The 14,990-nt window shown below is 43.7% G+C and overlaps 1 protein-coding gene across 5 annotated transcripts in view; it reads left to right on the top strand.

Annotated features, from left to right (window-relative positions):
* Positions 1-2,972: 2,972 nt before the first annotated feature.
* LOC148834015 (butyrophilin subfamily 1 member A1-like) overlaps positions 2,973-14,990 on the top strand; it is a 318,969-nt gene continuing 306,951 nt past the window's right edge. For 3 of the 5 annotated variants that reach the window (XM_088916243.1, XM_088916245.1, XM_088916239.1), the window contains exons 1-5: positions 2,973-3,108; positions 3,348-3,464; positions 4,075-4,149; positions 6,788-7,135; positions 7,669-7,947. In XM_088916243.1, coding sequence (XP_088772369.1) covers positions 4,077-4,149; positions 6,788-7,135; positions 7,669-7,947 — 700 coding nt within the window. In that variant the 5' untranslated portion in view covers positions 2,973-3,108; positions 3,348-3,464; positions 4,075-4,076. Of the gene's footprint in view, positions 3,109-3,347; positions 3,465-4,074; positions 4,150-6,787; positions 7,136-7,668; positions 7,948-9,156; positions 9,265-11,049; positions 11,068-11,739; positions 11,767-14,990 lie in introns of all 5 variants that reach the window. The other 2 variants (XM_088916246.1, XM_088916240.1) reach the window with 2 other exon arrangements.

Raw genomic sequence — 14,990 nt, forward strand, 5'->3', positions numbered from 1 at the left:
TCTATTCAAGACTAAAGAGACCAGTCCAAGAACGAAACTCTTTTCTCTGCTCCCAGAACAGAATTAGTTTTCCATTCACCTAAACTGTGCATAACACTGTTACAGCTTTAGGTGACTGAGAAGTGTCTCTTAGATTTCAGATAACGTTTGTGACACTTGGAAGTGTAAACACTTCTAACTTCAAAGCAGAGAGGATGTTTGCTGAGGTCTGGGGGGGGTCCCTTGAGCAGAAACAACTGTAAAGTTTACCTGAGCATAACTAGGGGCATTGTGGGTTATTGATTGCAAAGAAGCAGGACAGAAACAGACAATATAATAATAATAATAATAATAATAATAATAATAATAATAATAATAATAAAAAGAATACACAAGATAAAAAACAAAACAATATACAGAGGAGAGTGTGGATGGTGGTACTAAGAAAAGCAGAGGGTTGAAGAATGGAACCAGTTCAGTAAAGGCTTTTCTGAAGTCTGGATTTTTTTAGTCTGGATTTGAAGGAGTTTAGAGAAGATATCCTTGGGCAGAGAGTTCCAGAGCTTGGGGGTATAACAGGAGAAGGCCTTGTCACCCACAGAGTGTAGACAGGCTTGGGGGACAGTGGGGAGAGCAGAGTTATGAGACCGGAAGGGGATCCGGCGCAGGGACAGGGAATAAAACCAGGGTATAAAAGATATAAGATATGTTATAGGTCTTTCCTGCTGAGGGTGTCACGATCGCAATCCCTCCTCTTAAGGGTCTCCCAGCTCTTTCGTATTTTAGTTGAGTACACACACCCGGCCCCTGTTCTGTCTCCTTATTTAAGACTGGTGCTCCCGCTATCCTTACCAGTGGGTCCAGGAGAGACCCGGCATTGGCTTCACCATGGCGTCCTGCCCATCTGAGTCCGGGGCTCGGCTTGCCTTGCCTCGTTACCCCAGTTTGACTCCCTGTCCCTGCACCAGATCCCCTTCCGGTTTTTTAAGCCTTGTCTTGTTTTGGTCTTGGATGAATCTCCCAGCTCTGGAATTCTTGGTCTTCGCCCTGGATTTTCCCCTTGGACTAGTTCGCCATGGCCACACCCCTCCCTGAGCACCCGAGCACCCGAGCACCCAAGCACCCAAACACCCGAGCACAGTTAGCCCCCCTCTGTTTGTCAACCTGCCCAGTTCCTCGTTGTTTCCTCCCCATGTCCGTTTCCACTTCCCATTATACCATCTGCACAGGGTCCTGAGCAACGCATCGCTACATAGGGTGTATTTATATGGAGAGGGATATAGGCTCCCATTAACCTTGTGGCACCCAGGGTGCAGAGAGATTTAACTGCAGGTTGGATTGTATTTAGTTAGGAGGCAGCTGATCTCTTGTGTGGCCTCTGTAGGCATATTATGAGTTTAGTGCTTAGTAGCAGTCTGGGGTTTTCTGGGTGACCTGGGTTTTGGCCTCTGAAATGCCTTGTTTTGAGATACTGTACATAACGTGTGTGTTGTATGCTATGTGTAGCGTCGTTGGTGTCCTGTCATTGTAATAAATATCTGTTCAACTAAGTGTGCCTGGATAATTACTCCTCTCACCAAAGCTGTGCCAGAGAATAAAGAATTCACGTTTCTGGTTTGTTCTTTGTGTGTTCTGGACAGTGAGTAACTCTTCTTAGTGCAATTCTCACTCACTGGACTGATTGTATTGTATGGATTGTATTGTTGTATTATTGTATCATTCGTTACACTGTGTCTGTGTTAAGCTGCTGTTGCATTGCAATTTCCCTCACGGGATCAATAAAGTATCTATCCACACTCTTAATAATTCATACCATTCTCCATGTTCACCCCAATCCTCCTGATTCCTGTCAGTCCAACAGTGAAACCCTCTTCTCCATGAGCACCCCAATCCTCACTGATTCCTGTCAGTCCAACAGTGAACCCCGATTTTCCACGTGCACCCCAATCCTCACTGATTCCTGTCAGTCCAACAGTGAACCCTTCTTCTCCATGTGCACCCCAATCCTCACTGATTCCTGTCAGTTCAACAGTGAACCCCATTCTCCAGGTGTACCCCTATCCTCACTGATTCCTGTCAGTCTAACAGTGAACCCTATTCTCTCTGTGTACCCCAATCCTCACTGATTACTCTGTGAATAACTTCAGTATCCAGGCCAGGATTTTGAATGCTTGCAGTTTTATTGAGCTGTTGACAGAGTCGCAGGATAACTGATCTCTCACAGCAGGCAGAGTATCAGATTGTTAAAGCAGAGGATGAGGTGACACACCCAGCCAGGTGGGGGCGCTGTCTGCAGGTTGAATAACAAAGAGTTTTCACACATCCAAGTCTTTACTTCATAAATGTAATTAACTAAAGTGATAATAGAAGATCTGTACGCCGTTCGGAAGCCTATGCCTCCAGTCAGCCCTGGTGCAGCTGGCCTGTTCCTTGGCATCACACTTCATCACCGTTGAACCTGGCAAAGGAACCAGCACACAGCCCCCCTGTCCAGCACCTGTGAGTCCATTCTGTTCTCAAGCACCCCTTACTTGCAGAGCCCACAGGCCTGTAAACCTGCCTCATCATCACTAGAGACAAGACCTCTCTACTGGAGCCTCTACTGGAGATCTCGCACACACTCCGTCCAGACTGGAACCTGGACAAATCTCTTTTCTCCCAGGAGGTCTTAATTAGTCAGGAGGAGGCTAATTCTATGCACATCTTATCGTAACAGCTCCTTTCCCTCACTCAGGATCTTAGTGCCTCACAGGCAAGTAATCAGGAGCTGAACTTCTCCTTTAAAAGAGAGAAGAGCCACATCCTGCAGCTTGTAGACAAGAGGAGCTGGGCTCCAGCTTGATATACCTGTTTCACAGAAAAGTCCCAGAACTCCTGCGTTCTTGAACACTGATCTGTGCTCCAGCTGCATGATCACAACAACACACCCTGAAGGTACTGCCCAGTTTCCCAGAATCCTCTCCTGCCTCTGTGTGTTACAGCAGGAAGTGAAAGTGAAACTAGTTCATTACTGTGAGAAAGAGCGAGCTTATTTTCAAATCTAATCATAAAAAGGCCTCAGAGAATAACATATTTCTTTCTGAACAATAAAAGTGGAGCTCAGACTGGTATGATCAGAGTATCCAGCCTGTAAGTATCCTGTCATTCTCACATCAGTTAACAGCATAGTGTCCTGTAATGTTAGTATGCTATACCTGTAGCAGTCAGGTAGTACAGTTATTCACACGACAGATTACTTATTAACGTGTATCCGAAGGTGTATAATATCACTGTTTTCATTGGATTTTCACCGTATTTGATCTAACAGGCAAACAATAAATGTCATGGCTCCTGCTGAAGGTTTTTCTTTCACTTTGTGTTTCCTGTAGTTGAATGGCGTTACTCTCTCTCAGAACAACATCTCTCGACACAGTAAAGACAAAAAAACTTTTCTCTGAATCCGGAGTGTATTTAAAACTGTAAACACCCTGTTAATATAAAAACAGGTGAGTGTAAATCTGCTGTGTTATTGTCTAGCTGTGTAAGAAGACAAGAAACATGATATATTTCTGAACCTTGTAGGTTTAATTCAGTATAATGTGTTTAGTACTGCAGAGATCAATGACAATGTATGTATAGAAAAAGTTGAGTGTGAATCTGGTATGTTATTGTCCATCTGTAAAAGGAGACAGGAAACCCTGCTCTATTTCCACACATTGTATTGTCAAATAAAGTGCTGTTCCTTTCTTTATAGTGCATGGGTAGAGTCAGAGTAGTAGCTGCTGTGTGCTGGAGTGACAGTGAGATCAGTCAGGTACAGCAGTGTGTGAGTGAACAGTCAGGTCAGGACTGAAGCTGCTGTGTGCTGGAGTGACAGTGAGATCAGTCAGGTACAGCAGTGTGTGAGTGAACAGTCAGGTCAGGACTGAAGCTGCTGTGTGCTGGAGTGACAGTGAGATCAGTCAGGTACAGCAGTGTGTGAGTGAACAGTCAGGTCAGGACTGTACACTGCTGTACCTGTGTCTTTCTGAGACATTTCAACTCTGTTTTTCTTTAATTCAGATGTGAATGCTCATAAGTGTGTCTTTCTTACTTCAGAGGGTTTCTTTCTTTCAGAGATGGAGTCTGACCAGTCACAGTGGCTCTTTGTGACTCTGCTGTTTCTCCACCAGTCCTGTGTCTCAGGATCAGGTACAGTGAGACTCTTATTGGTGTTTTAATCAGTAACCTGTATGGAACCCAGATTTCACACTGATGACTGCAAATCTCAGTATAGTTTCTGAGAATCAAATTTCTGAAGCTGACAACATAAAGATTGTAACATTTGCCTGACCTTACTGTTGTCTAGATGCAAATGGATGTTCGGTCTCTCTGAATGATTTTCATCACATTGTTGAGTTGACCCAGCAAATACAATAGATAATAGCAAGACAAGAACTGTGTAGACCTAGTGGACAAGTTGGTAGAAAGATGCAACTGAATGCAATCAAGCTTTTTGCTGGAGAAAGGAGACTAAAATCTTCCTGAATGAGTAATTAACTGAGTCAGGAATTCAGTGATGGTAGGAAGACCAGCTGTTGTATCCACAGTGAGCTGAACTCCAGTTTTTGAAGTTGAGATCACAGAAGATAAGGATCTTGACACACTGGGAACAGTGAGGTTCAGTACATTTCAAAAGAGCAGACAGAGGATGCACTGAGCTTTTCTGGCTTGAAAGGGGCAAGTAGAGTGAATGAGGAGACAGACAAGATTCATGTCTGCACCTTGTTTAACGTGCTCCTGCAGTAAGAGGGGAACAGGAGGCAGGATGAGCATCAAGACATGTAGGGAGTGTAGGGAGAGGAGGGGCGTTCCAGAGGAATGAGTCCTTGGGATGAGAAGCTTTGAATTTAGAGCAGAGGATTATGAGACTTGAGGGAGCTGGAAAATCTGGACTACCAGTAAGCTGTGTCAGGGGACAGGAGAGAGAAGACATGGTGGGATGCCTGTGGTGTGGTGGCTCTGTGGCTGGAAGGGTATTTGTTCGAATCCCTTGGCCGGCAGAGGAGTCCTAATCTGTTGGGCCCCTGAACAAGGCCCTTAACCCCAACTGTTCCAGGGGTGCCATATAGATGACGCTGTGCTCAGACCCCAAAACGTCTCTCCCTGTCTGTATGTCTCATGGAGAACAAGTTGGGGTATGCAATAAGAAATTGTATATGGCCAATAAAGTGATGTTATCTTACTGTTCTATATTTAGGACGCCAGATAGATTTGACAGGTGTCATCACAAGCAGCAGCTGGCAATTGGAGAAATCTGAATATATTGAACATATTAGAATAAACAGGAATGAACCAGACAGAATGTCATAAAGGAAGGAGGTAGGAGGGCAGGTGCAGGAAAAGGAGGAGTTAGGTTATAATATGTGGAGGACAGCTGAGAAGGAATGGTGCTGTGACTGGATGATAGCAGACAGAGGGAAGGATGTGTGACACTGAAGGCAGGCGGCAGCAGGAGGACACCACTGGATCAGGGTTCCAGATTTCTGGTTTCAGGTCTTGGTCTTCTGTATTCAGAATCTTTCTTTTCTTGGGTGTTGAAAATACATACAAAAATAAGAATTTCATATTTTAAATACAAATAACAACAATTATATAATGTTTTCTAACCCCACACAAACCCCCAATCATGTCCCAGTCTTGATCTCAGGAGCCCTAAACTAGGTCAATCAGCTGCACTGGAGCCCCATGTAACCAGACTGACTATGTCCGCAGCAGCACTGGGAGGTATTAACACATCACCAAGACACACAGTGGAGACACAAACTCTGAACTTTCACATCTGAGCCTGGTGCTGTGAAAGTGCAGGACAGTGATGAGCACTGATGGGCTGAACAGTCTGTTCTTGTCATCAGCCTTTCTTCTGCTCATGATGGTGTGTGTCAGTCTGGGATCAATGTCCTCCACTGAGTCACTCTGTCATCAGACCCCTGAGCACCTGTGGGATGAGCTGACAGACCCAGAGACAGTGTCAATCATGGGCAAGTCACACTGCTGACCTGAGAGCTGCTTCACCCTCTCTGCCAGTCTGTGCCTCAGTGTGTGAGTTAATGTTGGCTACATCAGGTACTCATCGCTTACAGAGGGAGTCCTGGAGTGACCCAAACCACACAGGACATTGCAATGTGTCAGAAGTGTGTTTGTGGAAGATGGAGAGATGTTACAGCTAACACTTGTAGAAGGAGCCTGACTGGATCTTCTGTAGTTCATCCCCATTCTGGGTTGTGTGTCTAGATATTGCAGAACATCTTATTGTGAGTTTGTGTTTTAAAAACTGCTGATTAAAACCTGGAATCATTCAGGTCCATGGTTACATCCCACTGTGCCTTCTGTGTTTGTGAGTTCAGATTGTGTTGGAAGTATTAATCAGCAGTTTAATCTGGGTTCTGTGAAGAGTTTCAGTATATAAAGGACCAGAGAGCAGAGAGAGACACAGATAAAGAGCTTGATTCAATCCCCTACTGTCAGTGCAGAGTAACAGACCCTCAGTGAAAACAGTTACAGCTCTTCTGTCAGTGAGTGAAGGTGAGGATCTGAGGGTCCTGGGTGAGAGATCCAGACCCCAGTTTGGGAAACACTGGTGTGAAGAAGAGGAGCAGATGGTGAGATGAGACGGTGCTCCTGAATCACATGAGGTGTGAATCAGAGATACTGTATATGCAGAAAATATCGTTTGGCCATTATATTGAGATTACTCTCTAAATTTGCCAGTTGCTAGTACAGTTTTTCTCAACATGTTTATCTGTGTTGAAAAGAAATATACCAACCAGCTCTGCTCTTTCTCTTTCAGACACTTTTCAGGTTGTTGGTCCAGCTGCTCCTGTAATTGTGTCCCCTGGTGAAGACGCTGTCCTGCCCTGTTACCTCTCACCCAGAGAGAATGCAGAGGACCTACAGATCAGGTGGTTCAGAGACGATTATGCAGCTCCTGTGTGTTTGTACCAGAACCGCAGGTATATCTTTGAGGATCAGATCCCATCATACAGGGGAAGAGCTGAACTTTTCCCAGAGAAGCTCTTCAAAGGCAACGTGTCTCTGAGACTGAGAGATGTGAGGCGCTCTGATCATGGACTCTATAACTGCCTGGTTCAATCTCCTCGACATTATGAAGTCGCTCTTATTGACCTGGGTGTTAGAGGTGAGTGGTTTTCCACATGTTTTAATGTTCTTTCCTCTAACACATGTCTCTAACATACACAACTGAACACAGAACAGCATGAAACTACACAAGTACAGTCTACATCTCTTTTGTTAGTCAGGATCAAACAACACAACACTGATCACATAAAGTGTGTTTCTAGTCTCACATCACTGATCTCTGTTCCTGACCTCTGACACTGAACCTCCTTTCCTGCACTCTTGCAGACAAGATGATCACCTTAATTACAGATGTGATTGTGATTCTAATAATACTGTTACCTGACAAATTAATACTGTTAATTTGTTAATACTGTTAATACTGTTACCTGACACATTAACTCTGTGTTTGAGTGCAGAAAGTCACCATATTTTAAATTTAAAACATTACATTAAAAATCTAAAAGAAAATTGAACTGTTCATGGCATTGTCTTTATCATTTCTGTGTTTTGAAAGAACAACATTGAAACAGCATTTTACTCCAGTGTGCTTTTATCAGCTGTGAAATGTCTCCTGTTGTGTCGAATCCACAGCCCTGGGCTCCCAGCCCTCAGTGTCTCTCCACTCCCCTGGAGGAGATCAGGCCCAGCTGCTGTGCAGATCAGAGGGCTGGTTCCCTCAACCTGCAGTGATCTGGACAGACAGGGATGGAAATGAGGTGACATCACAGCCCCCCACAGTGGACACGGACAGTCAGGGGCTCCTCAGTGTCAGCAGCTATATCCCAGTCAAACAGGAGTCCAATATCTTCTCCTGCCTGGTGAGAAGTTCTCTTCCTGAGCCAGACTGGGGATCTCAGCTCCACATACCCAGTGAGTATTAAACATGAACAATGGAGCTCACCTGCAACACGGCTGATGTATAACACACACACAGGATATAACACACCTGTTACACTGAGCACAACCTGCACTAGAGACTTATTGTGAAAGGACTCTACTCAAAACCCATTAGAAAGTCCTACATCACTAGTCAATCTGAGACACACTTTACTTCCTGTAAATGTTTTCTCTCACACCCAGGATATAACACACCTAGGCCACTGAGCACAACCTTCACAGGGAGTTTATTGTAAAATTAATCTACTCAAAACTCATTATAAAGTCCTACATCACTAGTCAATCAGTGACACACACAGTAAAATCACTTTTAACAAGAATGTTTTTGTAAAAGTTTTGCCTGGTAATCAAGTTATAAGTATACATTTAAAAAAAGCAAGATTAATTCAAGTTAACTCTGCAGCTATTAGGTCCTTTACCACTGACCTTAAACAAAAAAGTACCTTGTTAACAGAGTTCTTACTACATGTGATGGTACTGAAGGAGGAGCTGAGCAGCGGTCTGTGGGGGTGAAGTGCAGAAGGGGAGCAGACAGAAGAGGGGGCAGGCGGCGCAGTGTGCAGTAAACACACAGGAGTGGGGACAGGCAGTGTAGTGTGTGCAATAAACACACAGGAATGGGGACAGGCGGTGTGGTGTATGCAGTAAACACACAGGAGTGGGGACAGGTGGTGCAGTGTGTGCAGTAAACACACAGGAGTGAGGACAGGCAGGCAGACACAGTCCAGGGTTGTGGTCCAGTTAAGCAGGTCAGATCGAGGAAAGCCCAGGAGTTAAGCACCAAGAAAATCCGAATTTTAGGTCAAGTAGGCAAGCAGAATCCATGGCAGAGAGCAGAGTGTAAGGCAGAATCCAGAAGACAAGGTCGGGACGAAACAGGCCTGAAACAAAGTAAATGCTGAGGAGTGTAGCAGACACAAAGGTGATCTGGGAATGAAGTCAAGAGAAGCCAGAAGCCAGGTCAGGATTCCGAATGAATCACAAAGTCAGAGCAGACACTAAATAACTTGACCCACCTGAGGCAGTGTGAGTGGAATCTGTCCAGGTGATCCAGGTCTCCTGTCTGATTATATCCATGGCAACCAGAACTGACAGGAGAGAAGGAGCATGGTCAATTCAGCATGACACTACATATAGCATATGTTTTATTCTGAATATTAAAATACTTATTATGTTTTCCAGGAGACTATTTCCCTGCTCCCTCTGGCTGGATGGTGGCTCTCTTCCTAACAGCAGCTGTTACTGTAGCAGCATCAGTACTTCTGGTGATCCAGTGGAGAAGAATGGACAGTATGTGCTCATTATATATGTGTGTTTTAAGATTTAAATACTTTTTAAATAAGGATTTTTAAATAAATAAGATTTAAATAAGGATTTAAAATACTGCTATTCATTAGAGTCCATTAATGACAAGTCAGTGGAATCTGAAAGATGTGGTGATACACAAGATGAAGCATCAGTGCTCAGAGAATTACAGTATCTCACACAGGGTGAAAGACTCACAGACCTCACTGCAGTCTGGGCTCAGTACATGACCAGTGCTGACAGCACAGCCCTGTCTGTAGGAGTGTCCAGTGTCTGTTCTGTGTCACTTCTGCAGATGATCCTGTAGTGAATGCAGGGACAACACACACTGCAGTTCACCTGTAACCCCTTTCCTTTCACCTTTAATACATCTGAGTAGAGTTTACTAAAATAAATACATGCACTAAATTTAATAAAATAATATAGCAGTAGAGATTGAATACAGTGACAAAGGAAAAGAAAAACTGTTTTAAACTCCATCCAAATATTTTCTTACCTCTGACTCCTGTTGAGGGTTACAGTGGTAACAGGCTGAGCAGGGCAGAGCAGACTTCTCTTTCTCCAGCAACAGTCTCCAGCTCCTCCTGGGGGATTCACAGCTGTTCCAGGCCAGCTGAGAGTTATAACCCCTCCGTTTGACCTGGGTCTGTGCCTGGTCTCCTCCCAGTTGCCCAGTACATCTCCAGCAGATTCCTGAACCAGCTCAGCCAGCTCCAGAGGAGCAGTGACTCTGCTCCAAGGTCCTCCCAGACTGCTGAGCTCTTCACCCTGTTATCACAGTCCGAGGAGACAGAGGAGACAACATCATCCTCAAACAGCAGAGATGCAGCCCTCAGACCACCAGGCTGGATTCATTCCAAACCTAGACTGAGCCTTGATATCCTGTCCATGAAGATCACTGTAAACTCACATCACTGAATCCACACAACTGCAGGATCCAGTCATCTGTCCAGTCTGTGCATGTGAGGATCAAGTGTATCTACTGACACAGTGATCTATTCATCTGCGGGTTCTGACCACTTCAATGTCCAGTATCCTCTCTGGGTTCTGATTAGAGACCTCAGATCTCATGTGGAGCTTATATTCCATCTTCACTTTGTGATTGATATCACTGATCTTCTGCTGGGTGGGGACACTTTGTTAATCTGCTGTTACTGCAGGATCCACAGTTTTACTAATACATGAGTCAAGGGTCAGAGTGTGTCCACTGTGTTAAAGTCAGATCCCTACAGGGCAAACCTGGAGCATAGGGAGAGAAGGGAGAAGTGGCTACATATATATATTCAATGATTATAGTAGATCGGAAATATCTTCAATTTCACCATAGTCAAGCCAAGCCAATTCAAAAAGACCCCCTATATCTTCCTGTTTATTTTACCTCCTGATAGCAGAGACTGTCTTTATCTGTCTGTCAGCCATGAGCTCTGTTTTCATTGGTCAAACACGATCATGTGGCAGGAGGGGGTGGGATGACCCTAAAGTGGAAATCACAGATGACGTGTAGACAGTGCCAGACCATCTAATTTATCACAGAAAACTGTTATAAGAGGGCTCAGTTGTGAGGAAGTGCACAGCAGAAAGAGCTGTTAAAGATCCTTGGGTTGGTTAACTATTAACATGGGCTAGATAAGTTAGATGTTTCTTGTTCTTGTGTATTTTTTGTTCAGTGAAATACAGAATGTGTTGTAATAGAAAAATGGCAAAAATAATTTCCCAAATTCTGCAGCCTTAATCCTGTGTCTTAACATAATTCTCTGTGTTTCTTTGCAGGGAAGGAGAAACTCACTGGTGAGTGAATAAGTTTGACTCTCCATACACTGTGCATAACTCTGCTGACTGACAGCACTGACTGTACTGACACCTTATTACCAGAGTGTGACTGGGATTAACAGTGTCTGTATCTCTGTTTTCCAGTGTGTGTCTGTGATTAACAGTGTCTGTGTCTCTGTGTTCCAGTGTGTGACTGTGATTAACAGTGTCTGTATCTCTGTGTTCCAGTGTGTGTCTGTGATTAACAGTGTCTGTATCTCTGTGTTCCTGTGTGTGTCTGTGATTAACAGTGTCTGTATCTCTGTGTTCCTGTGTGTGTCTGTGATTAACGGTGTATGTATCTTTGTGTTCGTGTGTATGACTGTGATTAACAGTGTCTGTATCTCTGTGTTCCAGTGTGTGTCTGTGATTAACAGTGTCTGTATCTCTATGTTCCAGTGTGTGTCTGTGATTAACAGTGTCTGTGTCTCTGTGTTCCAGTGTGTCACTGTGATTAACAGTGTCTGTATCTCTGTGCTCCAGTGTGTGATTGTGATTAACAGTGTCTGTATCTCTGTGTCCCAGTGTGTGACTGTGATTTACAGTGTCTGTATCTCTGTGTTCCAGTGTGTGTCTGTGATTAACAGTGTCAGTATCTCTGTGTTCCAGTGTGTGTCTGTGATTAACAGTGTCTGTATCTCTGTGTTTCAGAATGGAGGTGGATTTGCAGTGCTTCGGGTAAGACTGTCTTCTCTTGATAACAGCGGGGCCTTTGGTACAAAGATATTAAGCTTGTTGTCCATGGTTATTGCATTTAGTCTCATAATCTCTTTGTAGTTTGAGATTGTAGTTCTGGGTGTGTACACTTGTAAAGCTAGGCCCAAGCGCAGAACATAAAATATACCCCATTTTTCTATGTTTTTATTTATCCTGATTTACAGGAGGATGTGTCAAGTAAGAAATGTTTATATTCAACTGGCCTGGAATGTTTTTCCCTATATGCTTGTAAAACTGTTTTTTCTCACTCTCCACTCTCAGTGTGTGTTACAGTCTATGCAGCCCCTGCTGGCTGCTGTGTATAAAAGGGGAGTGAAGGCAGGTCTGGTCAGGCTTGTCTGAAGGCACAAGAGAAGCACTATCTCTCTTAAAGGGCTTGAAAGCTGTTGTTTAATCCTTGGAAGTAGGGTGAGGTTTTTTTATTTTGCAGTAGAAGGATTTTTTTTTCATTGTAAGGAATTTATTACTTTTATTTTTTTACAGTTATTGGCCTTATTCATTTTCTTCTGTGTTTCTCCTCTCTTTTGCATTGCTTTTCCAGGGATACTGCAGCTGTACTTTGTCTTTTCCCCACTCTGCTGCTGCTGTCTCTACACTGTAAATAGGAAATAAGACCCTTCCCACTGTGCTCCCTGAGGCTGTGATTGATCTGGGCTCCCAGTGAGAAATACATGCTGACCCCTTGTGCTGTAATAGACTCATTTCTCCATTTCATTACAGACACACTGCCTGGTACTACTCAGTTCGTTCTCACCACGTTTTAATTCTCGAGATTCTTCCAAGACCTTCTCTCCTCACTCTCCTCTGTACTCCACTCTCCTTTGTTCTCTCCTCTCTATACTCTCCCCTCTCCTCTGTCCCCAGTCTCCTCTCTCTCCTCTCTCTCCTCTCTGTTCTCTTCACACTCTCAGTGTGTCTGTGTGAAGTAGCTCTTCTCTCTCCTCTCTCTCCTCTCTCCTCTCTCTCCTCTTCACACTCTGTGTGTCTGTGTGAAGTAACTCTTGTCTCTCTTCCACGCCCCCTGGTTCACTTTCTCTTACTTTCCCCTGTTAAGCCCTTTATTTTTTCTTTATCTAGTCCCTCCTGTAACTCTTCCATCAGTATCTGCAGCAGCCTGGTGTAGGATTTCTGAGAGCATTGTTAGAGTCTGTTTCCTGTACACAGCTCTCTGGTTCAGTGGTTTAATTTGCTGTACCCTTGGGTGTCCTTTCTAACTGTGTTCAGTCTTTATCCATTAGTGAAACTAAACATACTCCATTTTAATTACTGTTACTGATGGAGGATATAGTATTTTAATTTATATGTTTTGTAGTTCCCTCTTCAAAGAAAATATTTAACTGCTGATCTTCTGTCCTCTTCTGAGTATGTTACTCTGCAAGTCTGTATTTGATCTCTTTGTACAGCACGTATCCATGTGCACACAGAACTGTTAATATCTGCTGTATATTTCTGCAATAGCATCCCTTTAGAACACATTCCTAACTGGTGTTTCTGCTCCTGTGTCTCATTATGGAAGGTGACTAGTACTAATTAAGATGAAGCTGGGGAACCTGAGTGTCTCTGTTTGTGATTATTGTATCTGAGAGACATGGAGTAACTGAGAGGAATTCACCTGTTCTGGACTTCCTGAGTTTTACTGAAGGAGGAAGAGTTCATCTGAAGAGTGAAAGTCTGAAGAGTGAACTGTGCAGGCTTCTACTAAAGGGGACCAGCAGGAAATCTGGGAGCCCGGAGGGGATCCTTCTGGCATAATTATTACAGGACACTCTGATGTGTACATTTTAACGTGATGTGTTTACTGAGAGGTGTAATTTGACGTTCATGGGCTGGTGTCACCAAATGTGTCTGGTTACCGAGGGGTCTGGGGCAGATGCCTATAGCCTCTCAGTCAGGGGGTATATATCTGGGAATGAGGGGCTCTTCCAGGACAGGGGGCATATCTGTGTGTCCTGACAGAGATCTCAGGTCCAGTCAGTAAGAGACTCAGTGGACTGTTTCTCTCCCAGAGTCTGAGACTCTTGACCATCAGGTGTCTTATTAGTCCTGGTAAGATTGGGGTTTTGGGGGTGTTTATCTGTCAGTAAGGAGTCTGTTTCCTGGGAATAAATCTGAGAGCTGTGAGCTCTACTGAGGCAGGCTGCAGTGATGTGGGTTCAGTAAGAGACTCAGTGGAGTGTTTGTCTCAGAATAGATCAGTCATTTCAACATCAGTTCATTAATCACTACTGTCAGTAGAGATTGGGGTTTTTACCTCAGATATGAGGGTGTCTTCACAGGGCAGGGGAAGTAAAACTAGCTTCTGTATTTTCATATCAGACTAGTCATTATCTTCTTAGAGTGACACTTTTTCACACATTCTTAGACAAAGTCACTTATAATATTTGAGGATATTTAATTTGAATTGAGGGACTATTCCTAGGCCAAGAGTAATACATTCTTTATTTCCTGCAAAAATTAATATCAATATCATATAATATAATACAATATCAATATAATATTAATATCATATTATGTGATATTGGAGACCTCATTTCCAGATAGTAAGAAGTAAGGTGAGCTTTCTGGAAGTAGGGTGAGGTTTTTTATTTTGCAGTATAGGGATTATTTTTGTTTTTTGTTCATTATAAGGATTTTTGTTTTGTTTTTTTCCTTTTTGGACAGTTTGTCTTTGTCTTATTCATCTTTTGTGTTTATTCCTTGTTTTGCATTGCTTTTCCTGTGATACTGCAACTATACTTTTTCTAGTTTCTACTTTTCTCCTAGGACAGGAGTGATCTAGAGCAGTGGTGCTCAAAGTGAGGTCCGCAGACCACCAGTGGTCCGAGAGCATGAGCCAGGTGGTCCGCAGGCTGACCTAATCATCTTTCTTAAAGGAAGTCTATGCTGTTTAAGTCAGAGGAAGGAATATTGTAGCAACCACTACGAAGGGGCCCCCTCTAGGAGCACTGTTTAGAACTGCAAACTGTAAATAGTGGGAGGAGGGACTTGAGGGTCTGCCAAAAGGGCAAAGTGTTCCATTCATTCTCCTTGACTATACCCTTCTGTGGGAACAGGTAATAGGTTTATTCCATGCTGAAAAAAAGAAGAAAGAGAACACAACGTTTCGGCCGTGGAGCCTTCTTCAGGTGTCAAAAGAAGAAGGCTCCACGGCCGAAACGTTGTGTTCTCTTTCTTCTTTTTTTCAG

Source organism: Atractosteus spatula, chromosome 5 (assembly GCF_055471065.1).
Source record: "Atractosteus spatula isolate fAtrSpa1 chromosome 5, fAtrSpa1.hap1, whole genome shotgun sequence".
NCBI classification, from domain to species: Eukaryota; Metazoa; Chordata; class Actinopteri; order Semionotiformes; family Lepisosteidae; genus Atractosteus; species Atractosteus spatula.